We start from the raw sequence: 17,403 nt of genomic DNA, 5'->3' as shown, positions 1-17,403 counted from the left end.
AAAAAAAAAAAAAAAGGGAATTTAAAAAGCCTTTTAAAATAGCTTGTTTTAATAGGTGAATCTAGATAAAACTATAAAAACTACATGATATAGAAATGTTTCTACTTCCACTTTGTGGGTGGACTTTTAAAGACTTAGTACCTGACATCTTTTTCTTTTCCTTTTTTGGAGATGGAGTCTCACTCTGTCGCCCAGGCTGGAGTGCAGTAGCACAACCTCAGCTCACTGCAACCTCTGCCTCCTGGGTTCAAGCAATTCTCCTGCCTCAGCCTCCTGAGTAGCTGGGACTACAGGCACGCGCCACCATGCCTGGCTAATTTTTGTATTTTTAGTAGAGATGGGGTTTCACCATGTTGGCCAGGCTGGTCACGAACTCCTGACCTCAAGTGATCCACCTGCCTTGGCCTCCCAAAGTGCTGGGATTACAGCCATGAGCCACTCCACCCGGCCTCCTGACACCTTTTTCTAATAATTATTTAGCAATTGTCTTTTATCTGTTATTTTGATTGCATCTCCTAATATTCTTAAGTGTCTTTGGGAAGTTTCAATTAGTATAAAACTAGAATAATGAGCATTTGATTTGATACAGTCTACCAGAATTGCCTGTAGTATATGCCCATATTCATACATATCTTTACATATATAAATTGTAATATATATGACAAATAATATGTAGATAGTAAATATAATGTGAATTTTCACCTCGATTTCAAAGAAAACTCCAAGAACATGCATTTGCTCCTCCCACCATCTGCAGAGATTTCCATAACAATGGCAAACACTTAATAGCATTCACCATTGGAGAAATTTAAACACCGATGTTTGAAGACAACCAGAGATGATTGTTAAAAATTGGTGGGGAAGGGGTGTTCAATAATAGTATTGTGATTGCATTTTTTAAAAGTATGCATCTTAGAGACATATAATGATATATATGAGGACGAAATGATGTCTTTGGAATTTGCTTCAAAATAAACCATGGTGTGTGGGGACAGGGAATTGGGAGGAATATATATGAAACCAGATGGGAAATTAGTTCATAATTGTTGAAGCTGGGTAATGTGTTCATGGTAAAAACTTTCTGCAGGGCATTTAGTGATATGAATCAATGGACTTTAAAAAATATGTATAAAACTTTGGTGGCCAGCCGCGGTGGCTCAGGCCTGTAATCCCAGCACTTTGGGAGGCCGAGGCGGGTGGATCATTTGAAGTCAGGAGTTCGAGACCAGCCTGACCAACATGGTGAAACCCTGTCTCTACTAAAAATACAAAAATTAGCCGGGCGTGGTGGTGCATGCCTGTAGTCCCAACTACTCAGGAGGCTGAGGCAGGAGAATCGCTTGAACCCAGGAGGCGGAGGCTGCAGTGGGCCGAGATCATGACACTGCACTCCAGCCTGGGTGACAGTGAGACTCCGTCTCAAAACAACAACAACAACAAAAACTATTTGACTTGGGAATTTCTGTTCTAGAAATTTATCTTAAGGGAAAAATCAGACAAGGGCAGAAAGCTCTATGTACAAGAATGTTCATCTCAGCATTGTTTATTTTTAGATGTTTATTACCCACATGTCCTATAAGAAAAAAAGAAGTGTTACTTCAGCAAAATGAAAAAGGAATATAAGATAGATGAGGACAGGAGATACAAACAAAACAAACAGTCACAAGTTAAAGGTGAAAACAGTACAGAAGGTCAATTTCCTCTATCTTGAGTGTACTTCAGTGGAAAAGGTGGAGAATCATTCTGAGTACTGGGGAAGAAGAATGTTCTCTCTAGCTCATCTGAACCAAATAGTTTGTACTCTTTCCTTCAGATGGCTCTTTAAATATCCTGATGACCTCCCCAAGGCTTATTCCTGTTCCTTGAGTTTGCTGACCCTAGTTTTGAACCTTCTTCAGACTCCCTTGGAAAGAGCTGCTGTTTCTGCTGGTGTGTTTAACTTTTAAGCAAAATTGAAAAATTATAGAAAAGGTGCTGGGCGTGGTGGCTCATGCCTGTAATCTGAGCACTTCTGGAGGCTGAGGGAGGAGGATTGCTTGAGCTCAGGAGTTCGAGACCAGCCTTGGCAACATGGTAAAACCCCATCTCTACAAATAATACGAAAATTAGCGGGGTGTGGTGGTGCGTGCCTGTGGTTCCAGCTACTCAGGAGGCTGAGGTGGGAGGATGGCTTGAGCCCAGGTAGTTGAGGCTGTAGTGAGCCACAATCATGCCACTGCACTCCAGGCTGGGTGACAGTGCAAGACACTGTCTCAATCAATCAATCAATCAATCAATAAGATAAAATTTTAAAAAGAAAATTATAGAAAAGTTGCAAGAAAAGCACAAATAATTCCTGTATATCCTTCACGAAGGTTCACCAACTTGTGACATTTTGCCCCATTTGCTTTATCTTTTCGTATATACACACACATTTTTTTCCTGAACCAGTTAAATTGTAGACATGACTTCATTACTCCTAAATACTTCAGTATGCATTTTATAAGAATAAGGATATTCTCTTATATAACTACAGTACAATGATTAGAATCAAGAAACTAACATTGACACAATATTATGTAATATTCAATTCATATTTACATTTAGCCAATAGTCCCCAAAATGTCCTTCAGAGCAAGGGGTTCCCCCAACCCTGAATTGGCATCCAATTCAGGATGAAGCATTACTTTTAGTTGTCATGTGTCTTTAGTCACCTTTAGTCTGGAACAGTTCCTTAGCCTTTCTTTGTTTCTCAGGACTTTTTTTTTTTTTTTTTTTTTTTTTTTTTTTTGAGGAGTACAGGCCAGTTGTTCTGTGGAACATCTTTCAATCTGGGAGTCTCGGCTATTTCTTGGTGATTAGATTAGCATTATTTGCAACAACAAAATGGCAACCATAAAACCTGGAAACAACTGTCCAATGATAGGGAAATGGTTAAGTAAACTATGATACATCCACAAAATGGACTATTATGCAGCCAATAAGAATGACAGAGTATACTGACCTGGTAAGATATTTCCAATTTTTAAGTGAAAAAAGTAGATTATAACTTAATAGGTATGAACCTATTTTTTGTAGAAATGTCTGAAAGATTTTACAAAACATACAATTGTGGCCTATGGGTACTAGAATTACGGGATATTTAAAATTTTTATTTTTACTTATCTGTATAATTTGTGTGTAATAAACATCAATTCACCTGTTAATAGTAAAAAAATACACTTAAAATGAGGCTACCTTCTTGATTTTATATGTGAAGGATCATGGTGTGGAAAAGGGAATACAAATTACTTTTCTGTTAAAAAAAAGAATAAAAAGGACTTACTATTACAAACCAGCTAATTTCACTTACAATCACTTCATCTTCTATACTCCTTAAGACAATGCAGTGGTTTAAGGGATATCACCCCCATTTTGACAGACGGGGTAGTGGCTGAGGCTGAGAGAAGGGGAATGGTACCTTGCTTAGAGTTACCAGTTATGAGTGGCCAATCTAGTTTTCAAACCCAGGTCTTTCAGACCATAAAACCCTTATTTTTCTCCACCTCACATTGCTCCTGTGTAGCCCTCCTGAAAGGCAGGGCTAGGAGAATCAACAGGTGGAAGTTGCAAGAAGTTGATTTTTTTTTTTTTTGAGACAGGGTCTTGCTCTGTTGCCCAGGCTGGAGTGCAGTGGTGTGATCATGGCTTACTGCAGCCTTGACCTCCTGGGCTTAAGCGATTCTCCCACCTCAGCCTCCCCAGTAGATGAGACTACAGGCACGTGCTGCCATTCTCGACTAATTTTTTCTTTTTTTGAGATAGGGTCTCGCTTTGTTTTCCAAGCTGGAATGCAGTGGCATGGTCTCGGCTTACCGCAGCCTCACTCCTGGGCTTAAGCAATCCTCCCACCTCAGCCTCCCGAGTAGCTGGGGCCGCAGGTGCATGCCACCATGCCTTGCTAATTTTTGTATTTCTTGTAGAGACATGGTTTTGCCATGTTGCCCAGGCTAATTTTTTAATTTTTTGTAGAGACGAGGCCTCACTATGTTGCCCATGTTGGTCTCAAATTCCTGGGCTCAAATGATCCTCCTGCCTCAGCCTCCCAAAGTGCTGGTATGACAGGCACAAGGAGGCGATTTTTTAAACAGCAGAATTGAAGAATTGTGAAATGCGCTAACTCTCTGTACCTAGAAATGTTGCAGTAGAAGGCAGATGTCATTGAGGGATGTGGCAGAAAGGGCTCCTGGAGAAGAATGACAGCACCATTTTTCAGCTGTCTGCTGCCTGACTCCATCTGGATATGGGGCTTGGAATCTTGACTAGAATTCTCCATATTTTGGTCTCACAACCTTTCATCTGGTGATTTTCACAGTTTCATAAGAAGGTATGTGTTTCAACTGTTCTTTTCTTGACTAGACAAGAATTATATATGTCTACATATGTACACAAATGCATTTTGGTTTCCCAATGCACCTCAAGCTTTGAGTTGTCTCTGCCATGTGGCATTTTTCATAAGCAAATTGGTTAATCATCTCCATTACCCCTGGATATTACTGGCCCCAACCTCCCACTTTTCTCAATTCTCTTCTACCCTTTCACCTCCCTGTATAGTTCACCCCACCCTTCATCTAGACATTTTACCTTTTCAAGGAAATAGCAGAATTTATGTAGATTCCTATTAAATCTCTGCAAGCAGGGAAGGGGGTGGGTAGATAGTTCATAGAGGGTCCCAGCCAGTGGACTTTGCAATGTTGATTTTATTATTAAACGTGTTACTTCTATTCTTGGGTCACCTGCAAGAGCAGATTAGCAGAGGACCAAGCGACAACACTTGGATTGTCAGCGACATCAAGTAGAGTCAAGATGTAAGATAACTGACTGGATGCAGTAGCTCATGCCTGTAAACCCAGCACTTTGGGAGGCTGAGGTGAGAGGATTGCTTGAGCTCAAGAGTTTGAGACCAGTCTGGGCAACATACCAGAACCTCATCTCTGCAAAAATTAAAAAAAAAAAAAAAAAATAGCAGGCTGGACGCGGTGGCTCACGCCTGTAATCCCAGCACTTTGGGAGGCTGAGGTGGGAGGATCACAAGGTCAGGGGTTCGAGACCAGCCTGGCCAATATGGTGAAACCTCGCCTCTACTAAAAATACAAAAATTAGCCAGGTGTGGTGGCACGCGCCTATAATCCCAGCTACTCAGGAGGCTGAGGCAGGAGAATCACTTGAACCCAGGACGTAGAGGTTGCAGTGAGCCAAGATCACACCATTACACTCCAGCCTGGACAACAAGAGAGAGACTCCGTCTCAAAAAAAAAAAAAAAAAAAAAAAAGGGCTAGGCGTGGTGGTACATGCCCGTAGTCCTAGCTACTTGGGAGGCTGAATCAGGAGGATTGCTTGAGCCCAGGAAGTTGAGACTGCAGTGAGCTGTGATTGTGATTGTACACTGCACTCCAGCCTGGGTGACAAAGCAAAACCCTGTCTCAAAAAAAAAAAAAAACAAAACAAAAACAAAACAAAACAAAACAAAAAGAACTGGAAAAACACCTATTGGTTTTCCCAACAGTCATTGGTAAACTTGGCTGGGGCAGTTTTTGTGTAGTTGAGAGAAGAAGTGAAGGTGGGGAGACAGAAGTGAGTGCAGTGGGTTGATGAACAAATAATAAAAATAGAGAAATGGAGATATCAAGTGGTAACTTGACTTTCAAGAAAATTATATGAGGAGAGAAATGGGAATTATATGAGAATAGGAGAAAAGCTAGACTTGGGAACACAGGTACAAGAGCCAATGTACTGGGGGATGGGAGAGTCTTGGGTCTATGCTCACTCCGTTAATCCTCACAAGTCTGTGAGTGAAGTATGATTTCTATCTGCATTTTATTTATTTATTTAGAGTATTTATTTATTTATTATTTTGAGCTCTGTCGCCCAGGTTGGAGTGCAGTGGTGCAGCGTCCGCTTCCCTGGTTCAAGCAATTCTCCTGCCTCTGCCTCCTGAGTAGCTGGGATAACAGGCACTCACCACCACGCCTGGCTAATTTTTGTATTTTTAGTAGAGACAGGGTTTCACCACGTTGCCCCGGCTGGTCTCAAACTCCTGACCTCAAGTGATCCGCCCACCTCAGCCTCCCAAAGTGCTGGGATTACAGGCGTGAGCCACCGCGCCTGGCCCCCTGAATTATTTTCAAGGAAATCTCAGCTATCCCACCAGTTTACAATAAGTATTTCAGTATGTATATCTAAAAGATACACTCTTATTTCTAGTGTTTTCCTCATGATCTTTAAAATCTCTACTACATCTATAGTACTGTTCGGTTTTATTTTTAATATGTTTATGCCTTCTCTTATTTCCTTTTTAAACTTTAAATTTTGATGTAAGGTCAAACTTACAGAAATGTTGCAACAATAGTACAAAGAATTCCTGAATACCCTTTGCTCAGATTCACCAGTTTTAAAAAATCTTGTCACACTTGCATTATCATTTGCCTTCTCGCTCTCTCTACCTGTATGTGTCTGTATATATATTTTTTCAGAACCGTTTGCAAATTGGAGCTATTGTTCTCCTTGACCTGTGAGTATTTCAGTGTGTATTTTCTAACAAAGACATTCTTTTACACACCACAGTACAATCAGAAAATTTAGCCTTGATGTTACTATTGTACTCCAATCTTGACAACTGTTTCAATATCATCCTTTATAGTTACTTTTTTCACAGTCCAGGATCACACATTAAATTGTCTCCTGAATCAGGAAGAGTTCCCCAGACTTTGCCTTTCATGACATTGGCATTTTTGACGCATATAGGCCAGTTGTTTTGTAGAATGTCCCTCAATTTGGGTTTGTCTGATGCTTCCCCACGAACAGACTCAGGTTATGCATTTTTGGAGGACTACCACAGAAATTATATTTGTTCTCAGAGCAGCATAGCAGGAGGTAAGCAGCATCATTTTTTTCCCATTATTGATGTTCTTTCATTATCCATTTACAGCGGTGTCTTGCCATTGTAAAATTACTACTTTCCATTTTGTAATTAACAATTTGTGGCTTAGTTTGGGGGTATGTAAGTATCCTATTCCTCACCGAGCCTTCACCCACTACTTTTAGCACCCATTGATGACTCTTGCCCAAATCGGTTATTACTACGATTACCTGTGTGAGCCACCGTGCCTTGCCTCTATCTGCATTTTAAAGATGAGATCATGGAAGTGGAGAGAGGCTTAATACATTAAGCAAGCTTACATGGAATTTGAACCCGGGCCACCAAAATCTAGAGTCTGCACGCTTATGTTTGTAATAGTTTCTAGGTACTATAATGGGAAAGACAAGTAGGTAAAAAGGACAGAATACTGATGTGGAGAACCTGAGACCAAATGCCAAATGTCTACGGCGGCATCAGTCTGCATTGTTGTGGTTTTCTTTGGCACGTCATCTTCCCCAGATATAAGAGTGGGGTGAATTCTAGGCATGGGGAGGTAAAATGAGATAAATGGGGAAGCTGAGGTCAGTGGTATCAAGAGGTAATTAATGGACGGCCGGGTGCGGTGGCTCACGTCTGTAATCCCAGCACTTTGGGAGGCCGAGGCAGGTGGATCACCTGAGGTCAGGAGTTTGAGACCAGCCTGGCTAACATGGTGAAACCCTGCCTCGACTAAAAATACAAAATCAGCTGGGCGTGGTGGTGCACGCCTGTAATCTCAGCTACTCGGGAGGCTGAGGGAGGAGAATGGTTTGAACCTGGGAGGTGGAGGTTGCAGTGAGCTGAGATGGCACCATTGCACCGCAGCCTCGGCAACAAGAGTGAGACGCCGTCTCAATTAAAAAAAAAAAAAAAAAAAAAGGTAGAAACCGCAGTAGCTTATCAGCAATAAGAATGGAGAGGATGGATCCAAAAGGCAGAGTGGTAGATTTTGTGGAACTTAGCAAGTGGATGTGGAAATCCAAGTAGACCAATTGTAACCCTACTGACTGATGGTGTCATTAACAAATAGATAAAATTCAGGTCAGGACAACTTAGTTTGGGACTCACATTTGGGTAGCCACCAGATTGGGCAGACATGTCCAGAAGAAGTGTTGAGACTTAGCATGAAGCTGCAGTGAGTGGAGGATAATCATGTGCAACACACAGGTGGCACCTGTAAGCAGATCGTGGTGATAGGGAAGAATAATCCAAGATGGCAAAGACCAGAACCAGGTGACACTTATGTTAGGGGTAGGGAGAAGAGTCAGAAAAGGAGTGGTCTTGAAGGGGTGGTACAGATACGGGAACTAAGGAAAGAGAGTTTCCCGGAAGACATCAAAGGAAAAAAAGAATAAAGTTGTGACTGTTTGAAGTTTTGCATCAATCTTTCTAGGAAGTGGCCTATAAACTGTAGGGTGCATTTCCAAGTTCCATGCAATGGTGTGTCCCCAGTTATTAAATGCTCCAAAGACCACAGTAAAGGCTGCCTAAAGTTTTTCTCTCCTACCCTGCCTCTTTGCTAAGCAACATATGTTTTCTTTAACGCTGTTTTTCCCCCTGCATCCCCAGCACACTGGCTAGCTGCCCTAAGCTGTTTGGGCACATGGAATAGGTTGAAGCGCTTAATAACAATTCTTCTAAGGGACGTCCACAAAGAATGTTGTATTTAAGGATAATGCCAAAATTCCAGCTCTTTGATCTGGAACTTTCAAAAACTGCTTATCTTTTGTGCTTGCTCTCTAACCAGGAACATATGAGAACAGGGTCCAAAGAATTATTGCTTCCTGGTAATACTAAATCAATACTAAATATAGAACATAAGCCTACTGGGCTTAAGGATCAGGAACGTTTGAAAATAAGCCTTTGTGTTAAATTGTCTGGCTAGCCTCTGAAATAAAAATAACAGCAGTCTCCATGATTGCTACAGTTCTAAGTTACAAACCTTTTTCAATAAAATTGTTGTTTGGCTAATGTTATAAATACTAATTAGCGCCAAATGTGATTTTGAGAATTTTAAAATTAATTTTCATGTAGCATTAATTCATCCTTCACTACATTCAATTTATTCTTTATTTTAAAACTTCCATGCTGACTGACTAGCATAATTCAGTACCCATGTTATTTTTACCAACTTATTTTCAGACATGCAGGTAACTGTTGCTTGAAATTGCTAAATGACAAAAATAATAGCTCATTTTTGGCAAATGAGCTAAAAGCATCTTGACAATTTTTCTGATTAGGCTTAGATTTTATTCATAAAAGGACAAAACAACTACTTGAAGTGAAAACTTCAGATGATTTCATCTTGTTTCATGTAACTGACCATTTGTTACACACAGTCATAATTTTGGGAATAAGAACCATCATATGACAGATAAAGGTCATAGGAGTTCTTCAACAAAACAGTACACAGCCCCTTCAGGTGTCCTGAACTGAGCTACATATGACTCTGGACACCGGGCAGGTCCATCTGGAAACAATAGACAGTGATGAGCAATCTGTTACTTTTCAGAAAAAAGGAAGGGAAGTGATTCACCAGCTACTGCTGTTAATACATACGAAATAAACCTTTCAATTTAGCCTTTTCACAAATGAAATGTAGTGCCCCATTTCCCAATGATGATTCATATGTCACTTTCAGATATAGTCTATATGGGTTTTACAATACAATCAAACCCCATAGAATTTTCTGGAGTGTGTGTGTTTTTTCTTAAAGGCACCACACTTAAAAGCACTCTTCTGGAATGGAGAATCGGGCAAGTTTAATCCCTGGAACGGATGGGTAATTTTTTTTTTTTTTTTGAGGTATAGTCTTGCTCTGTTGCCCAGGCTGGAATGCTGTGGAGCCAACATGGCTCACTGCAACTTTGACTTCCCAGGCTTAAGCGATCCTCCCACCTCAGCCTCCTGAACAGCTGGGACTACAAGCGCATGTCACCACGCATGGCTATTTTTTCTGGGTGTTTTTTTTTTTTTTTTTGTAGAGATGGGGTTCTCACTATGTTGCCCAGGCTGGGCTTGAACTCCTGGGCAATCCTCCTGCCTCAGCCTCCCAAAGTGCTGGGATTACAGATGTGAGCCAAAAATGGATGGCTGGCAATTTTTATCAAAACTTTAAATGTACATACCCTTGACTTAGCAGTTCTACTTCTGGAAGTTTATCCTAAGAAATTACTTGCATAAAGGATATATGTAAGGCTGGAGAGAACAATTCCAGTTCATCCATACACTGAAATACCATGGAGCTATTAAAAAAAAAAATTGAGAAATCTAGATGTACTGACACCTTGTAATGTTGTTCAAGTAAAAAAGACGAGGTGCAGAACTATATGTATGATTCTATTTATGGTAAAAATAGTCTCTTTTTTATGCATGATTCTATTTATGTTATACATGATTCTGTTTATGTAAAAAAGTGTTTATGTTATATATGTACAGAAGCATTTAGAAGAATATGTATCAAATACTTCTAGGGAATAGACTTGTACAGAAGGGGGGGTTTTCACATTTTGCTTTAAATACCTTTGTATTTTAATTTTGTAAAATGGCTACATAGCACTTTAAAAATGGAGATAAAATTCACATAAAATCCACTCTTGCCGGATGTGGTGGCTCACGACTGTAATCCCAGCACTTTGGGAGGCCGAGGCAGGTGGATCACCTGAGGTCGGGAGTTCGAGACCAGCCTGACCAACATGGAGAAACCCCCGTCTCTACTAAAAAAAATAGAAAATTCACTGGGCACGTAATCCCAGCTACCTGGGAGGCTGAGGTAGGAGAATCGCTTGAACCCGGCAGGTGGAGGTTGTGGTGAGTGGAGATTGGGCCATTGCACTCCAGCTTGGGCAACAAGAGCAAAACTCCATCTCAAAAAAAAAAAAAAATTAAAAAAAAAATCCACTCTTTTAAAGGCTATAATTTATGATTTTTAGTATATTCACAAAGTCGTGCAACCATCAACCAGTACCTAATTCCAGACATTTCACCACCCCCAAAAAGAAATGGTATACCCAATAAAAGTCATTTCTCATTCCCCCATGTTTGCAGTCCCTGGGAACTACTCATCTGTATTCCATCTCTATGGATTTGCCTCTCTGAACAATTCGTATAAATGGAATCATACAATATGTGACCTCTGTGCCTGGCTTCTTAGCATAATGTTTTCAAGGCTCATACACACTGGCATATGTATCAGTAATTCATTCCTTTTTATGACCATATATTACTTTAATACAAAATCTGTAAACAGGTCTGATTTTTAAAATACTCAGAAACAACTTACCCTTCTGTACCAATTACTTTATAGAAACTCAACAACAACTCTAAATCCAGTCTCCATATAACAGCGTAGTTTCTGTCTCCCAACTCCTAATACTGTCTTCAATATCTAGTTTCTCAGGTTCCATTTAAAAGGTTACCCCCTCAAACAGTACTCTTGTTTTCATTGGAATATTATCTTTCACACAGTAGAGCTAGCTAGCTCTTTGCCCAGCTACATTTTATTTTCCCTATCTCCCCACCACTGCCCCACAACCAGCATAAAAACCCACTTAGAGCCACTGAGAGGTATCGGCAAAGGTATAATTTGGATGTTTACGGATCTGCTGTCTTTTGACAAGGATGCAGGTCTGGTTGACTGACTTCAGTACACTGACCGTATGTAGATCATGTCTGCTATCGTGTAACATTTTCCAAATGCCACCATTAACTTGTACAGTAATTGGTTATTTTATAGTTTTCATATTCTGAATAAAAATCACAAATACATTTTTGCTTTACATCATTAATATTCAGTTACCTCATTATCTGAACCAGGCAGTATTATGTAACATCAGTTGATGTATAAAGCAGCATTTTGCCTACACAACTGAGGACTTAGTCTAATATATAAATATAAAAGGGATTGGGTTTTTCTCTTAAAAAGATAAACTAGCCATCTGCTGGCCATAGAATTTTCCTAAGAAATTCTACCAGGTCCATCCTTTGGAGTAACCTTAGCAATTGCTGGTGACTGCAGCTGGAAAAAAAACCCAAAAAAACAAAAACCAGCTTAAATAGTTTCAATTAGCTAAAGAATAGCACACAACTCCCCATCTCCATATTTTTATGGCAATTAAAATGAGACTTAATAATGGATTTTAAACACACACAGGCACATATGTGCCAGGCACTACTAGGTAACATCTGCAGTGAAGTACACCATCCTATGTTCCGGAGTTAATTAGAACATGTCACTTGATTTTTTCCCCACTCTGCAGGTTAGGAATTGTGTGTATGGAATGATCATATCCTACTAATTACAACTTGATTTCTGCCCTGGATGTGACAAACCTCAATGTATGAGCGCTGTACTAGAAGCACACTGTCCATGGTAATGGGAGCACATTTAAAGATATAAGGTAAAATCCCTTTATGACAAGGATATTAATCCTGCACCCATATTACCAATCTGATAAATTGTACTAGGAGTTTTGGTTTATTTTCAAAATAGCCTTCTAACTAGGTTTCAGAGGATCTGATTTAAACCATGGGTATCTGAACCATGTAATAAAAAAACCAAGATGTAATGCAGTTCGATTGTACTTACAAGACTGCAGTTTCTCTCCATGATAAAACTTTTATATTGTGAAACTTTGAACTGAATTCAAATTCACACTTTTTTTCCTTCCATACTTGTTTAATGAAAAGTTATTAAGGCATTTTACTCTGAAATAAAGCAAGACTAAAAGGAACACAATACTATTGCTGTTATCAAATAAGCTTCAGTATACACTTTCACAAAAAAGACAAACAAATATGAAAGTCATAAGTCATTTATTGAATGAATAGTATATGCAAGAATACCAATAAAAGAAAACTAATACTACAAACTACAATTTTGAAAATAAAGCCAATATAACAGGAACAAAATATACATAACATGAGAGGAATGTTTGATTTTTGACCCATAATGCATTCCTTATCTTTACAATTAACCTAAATGTCTGTTAGAACAAAACTGTATACCTTGGTCTAACTTCAGCGCTTTTTTAAAAAAGCAACAACACTCTAGAACACTTTTTCTTTTGCTTTGAGATATTTGAGATTCACACGTTTGTTCAAGTACACAGATTCTGATTCAATAGCAGATCTACAGATCTTGTTATCTCTTAATATCTTGAGTAGCATGTACTTCTGAGCAAGTACTATCTGAAATTCTAAAACTGCTGATCCTTGAAATAAAATTTACTTCAGTTGTGGGTTTTTAATAACTTGAGATGAAAGTAAAATTCACCCCCTGCCCCCCTCCCCCAGGAACAAAGAGCTCTTATTAAAAGTATAGAAACTCAAGTCTATCTTTCTACTCTAAAGAACATTTCCTACTAACATTTCTGGTAAGGCAATAAATGCTCCAGAATAATCTTCAATATACGCTTGCAAAGATTACACTGTTTAATATCAGTAACAAAAAACAAAACAAAAAAAGAAAAAAGGAAAAAGACGCTTCAAAATTTCAGGCTAAAATATGCATAAAAGACAGTAACGGCAGTATTTTTTGAAATGATGTAAATGTTATATACTTATCAAATAATGTCATGCTTATTAAAACTACAGTTAAGGACTTAAGAGATGTACAGTAAATACACTGCTGAGGTCCATTTTTCTAAATATTAATACCACAATGTAATTACTACCCAGAAGATGATGATGCTACTTGGGAACATAAGTACTGTACAATTTTTACATTGTAAGGCACTTTTACTCAGCATGTGACGAAAACATGATTAGAGAATCAAAACATTGGAGGTTTACAACCAAACATGATTTTTCATGTGAATTCAATTTACATTTGAATTTTTAATGCAAGATTGTTTAGCCAATCACACCACAGTGAGAAAAACAGGTAGTCAGCCACTTATCTAGCCAACCAAAAGGTAAAGTGCTATTCTGGTTGCTAGTGGCAGAAAAAGGGCTGAAGAAACCCATACAAAGTCATACATTTTACTACATAACAAATTCATCAACTGACAGCTATAGTATTTGAACTCCTTTATATAATTATTGACTGACCATGATTACCCCTGGCACCTTCCATTTTTCCTAAAAAAAAAAAAAAATGATTACAGTAGTTGTCCAAAAATGAAGGAGCTCTGTTGTCCCATGGGTAAGTCTATGGCACACAATGTAAAAAATGATCTAGACACAGTGATTTAAGGATTTTAAAATAATGATTTTCAAGCTGTTGTAAGGAAAGAAAGTACAGATCCTTTGGGAGAAGTCACATAGCTTGGTAAACAAACACCTAGATCTGTCCTTGCACTTCAAGTCATGAATTTTGAAAATCACATACACACAAAAACCCAATGGCATATTAAGAGCAAAAAGAGAAAACATATAGGGCAACCCACTACTAAAGCTAGTTTCCTTCTAAAAATAGTAAAAGATGGTTAAAATAAAAGCAAGCATTGAGTCCCTTGATTTAAGTAAATGTGTGAATACACACTTGACAAACGTGACCTTAAGGGACCCACAGTTTAAAAAAAAAAATCAGTCATTAAGCACAGTGTAATTTTCCACCTGTTACATTTTTAAAATGCTGCTCTATCAGCTGCAGAATATCTCAAAGTATAGTCAAGTTAACATTATTATTTCTTATTTAAAAATCTGCTTTATTGTGGTGGCTTAGTAATTCAACTAGTCAAAATCCCTCCCCTTGGTACTGAGGTGCTATGGTAGTATCAGGCAGACCACAACTAAAGTTATTTGGTTTTGCCATAAAGAAATGCATAAATGTGCTTCAGCAGGTAAGTGGAAGAAAATATCACTACCTAGAAATGCCAGTGTGAAAATCCTGTCTAAAAAGCTGGGTTCTTAGGCTTTCAAAAAGCAATTCTGACAATTGATAAAACACCACCAAGCCCTACAAGAAGAAAAGTAGGGCACAAAAGCCTATTTTATAGATAACCAAAGCAATGACTGAAAACATTAAAATATTAAATAAAGTTTCTAAAATAGTGGTCACAAAAGTAAAAATAAATACTGTTTTATGCAAAGACTTTTTTACTCCTACAGCACGAGACCTCCTTACATACTTTGCGCCAATATGTGAAGTGTTCCACACAACAGGGCACTTGAGAGGAACAGGTTTCGGACATGGTGTATGAAGTCCTTAGCAAGCGGTAACCCTTTCTTTACATCTTAAAAACGTTTAATTTGCTGTTGCCAAATGTTAGTTTAAACTTGAAGGACTCAATCATTTTGCCAGAAGTCCTTTGTATAACATGGAAAGAGAGGAGGTGTGCTGTCAAGAGAATTTTGGCAAAAGCACTGGAGCTCATAGCTTATAATTACCAGTTGCCTGAGTCCATGCTGGTCAGTGAGAACAACTTTAACAGGAACCAAATGAAAAGCTTTAGCGTACTTCTTGGAAGAGATTTTTAGCATGTGCTGTCAAAGTCAAGAGAAAAAGAAGGTTCTCTTCATTTCTAGCCTCCATTACTTGAGTATGAAAAAAAAAATCCACAAATTACCATGTGCTGCCACCAGTGGCATGTTTGCATTATAAAGGAAAATTTGCTTATGCTTTCCTTTGAGTATGGATCCACTAAACAAACTTAAATGCTCTAAACAGCAGAACTTTGTTCAGTCCAGAAATATAGCTTACTTCGTTTTGTCTGCTTTAACTGTTGACACTATACACAGGGTTAATAGTGTTTCAATTGCTTCCCAGAAACTGCAAACTATAGCTACGTAATATCAACATGTCAAACTCAGCCTTCTAGTGAAGGCTCATAAAACAAACAAGACATTTTTAGGCAGTTCAATGAAGGATCTAAGAGTTGGGCAGTAAAAAGTTACAAACCCTTTTTGATTTTAGAAAACAGTGAAAAAAGAATAGTAGTTATGGATGTCTTATTCATTCCCAGTTTTCTAACTCTGTCCCATGAACCTGTTTAAAAGATGATAAAAAAATGTAAAATATGATGCTTGAGGGGAACACAATCAATATAATGTTATTGAGGAGTGTGAATATCTTACTGATTTGACATTACAACTACACTTATTGATAAAGCAGATAGCTTGTTTTTATGGTTACAAAATCAGCTAGTTAAAAAAAAAACAACTACTATGCAAGCCTACAAAATCCTCAGCATTTTAGTAACATGCTCTTAACTAACATAATAGGATTAAAAAAAATCTTACTGCATACCATTACTTCAACATGTATATATCAGTGTGTATTGTATCCTGACAACAGATCCCATATAATTAACTTTCATACCTAGTTTCCATTAAGTTGCTGCTGAGTTAGTTGTTGCTGATCAATTTCTACTTTTCCTCGGCTTTTACTCTCTCGTTCCTCATCTTCTTCATCTCTCTCATCATTTCCACTATGATTTTTACAGTATAGTCTACAATGATGAAAGACAAAAATCTCAAAATGCTTTGTCACTGTTGATGAACATTTCTGCCAACATTAGTGGATGAGGCTAGTGCCCATTTAAAACATGGGTTTCCTCATCCACACTTTAAAAAATACTCCCCAATTAGTTACAGACCTATTTTTATCTAACAGCTAGGAAAACACACTATTTGAGATAATAAAAGTTCATCTAAAACAAAATCTCTGGTTTAGGATGACAGTTATCATAAAGCAATTCCTCATTTTGCCCAATGAGATTAAAAGCAAAGTTTTGGCCAACTTAAAAATACCAACCTTCAAGTATATTGATGAAATAATCAAATTCTATAAATTTGTTTCATATATTTAATTTAAAATCACATTTCAGGAAATATATACTCTATCTATACTGCTGCCTTCTGCTCACATTTGATGAAACAATTTTACTCAAACTCTTCAAATGGTTTTTCATTATTAGCATCCTAGCCTTCACTGGAATACCTACATGAGCCATCCAACAGTTTTCCGGCACTGTATTTGGCTATGTCTCTTTTAATCTAGACTGGTCCCTCCAACTTCTTGTTTTTACACGACACTGACTTTTTAGGATGAGATTAGACCAGACAGTCTGTCAACTGTGGCAAATTCTGGACTTGTCTAATTGTGGTACTGTTTTATTTGGTTCTCTCTCACCCTGTATTTCCTATACACTGGGAATAAGGTCTAAGGGCTTGGTTAGCTTCAGGTTCAGCTTTTCTTTTTCAGTCAAGACACTCTGTAGGTAATCCTGCATATTTCAGGAGGCATCTAATTTCAAAATGTCCTGCTACTGGGTGACACTATATTTGATCATTTGGTTAAAGTAGTGGTGATGACCAGCTATCTCCATTGTAAAGGTAGGTTTTCCCCTTTAAATCTGGAAAGTTATCTCTGGAGTGCTAATTTGATATCATGCTTGGTTCTAACCTTTTATTTGGGTATACAGACTATATTTAAAATTCATTAGGTTTGAAATAAAAATCGTAATATAGGTGATTTGGACAATCAAACAAGGGCAGGCTGATTTGAGCTCAGTTTTTTTTTCTTTTTTTTTTATTATACTTT

The 17,403-nt window shown here is 38.2% G+C and overlaps 1 protein-coding gene across 14 annotated transcripts in view; it reads right to left on the bottom strand.

Moving 5' to 3' along the window:
- Positions 1 to 12,714: 12,714 nt before the first annotated feature.
- PHF6 (PHD finger protein 6) overlaps positions 12,715 to 17,403 on the bottom strand; it is a 55,486-nt gene continuing 50,797 nt past the window's right edge. For 5 of the 14 annotated variants that reach the window (XM_009235267.4, XM_009235265.4, XM_054544110.2 and 2 more), the window contains 2 exons: positions 16,180 to 16,309; positions 12,715 to 15,846 (listed from right to left, as the gene is read on the bottom strand). In XM_009235267.4, the coding sequence (XP_009233542.1) occupies positions 16,180 to 16,309 (130 nt within the window). In that variant the 3' untranslated portion in view covers positions 12,715 to 15,846. 14 annotated transcript variants of the gene reach the window in all.

The sequence above is a fragment of the Pongo abelii genome, chromosome X, assembly GCF_028885655.2.
Source record: "Pongo abelii isolate AG06213 chromosome X, NHGRI_mPonAbe1-v2.0_pri, whole genome shotgun sequence".
Lineage (NCBI taxonomy): Eukaryota > Metazoa > Chordata > Mammalia > Primates > Hominidae > Pongo > Pongo abelii.
The sequence above is the reverse complement of the archived record's forward strand: the minus strand, read 5'-3'. Positions and strand labels throughout refer to the sequence as shown.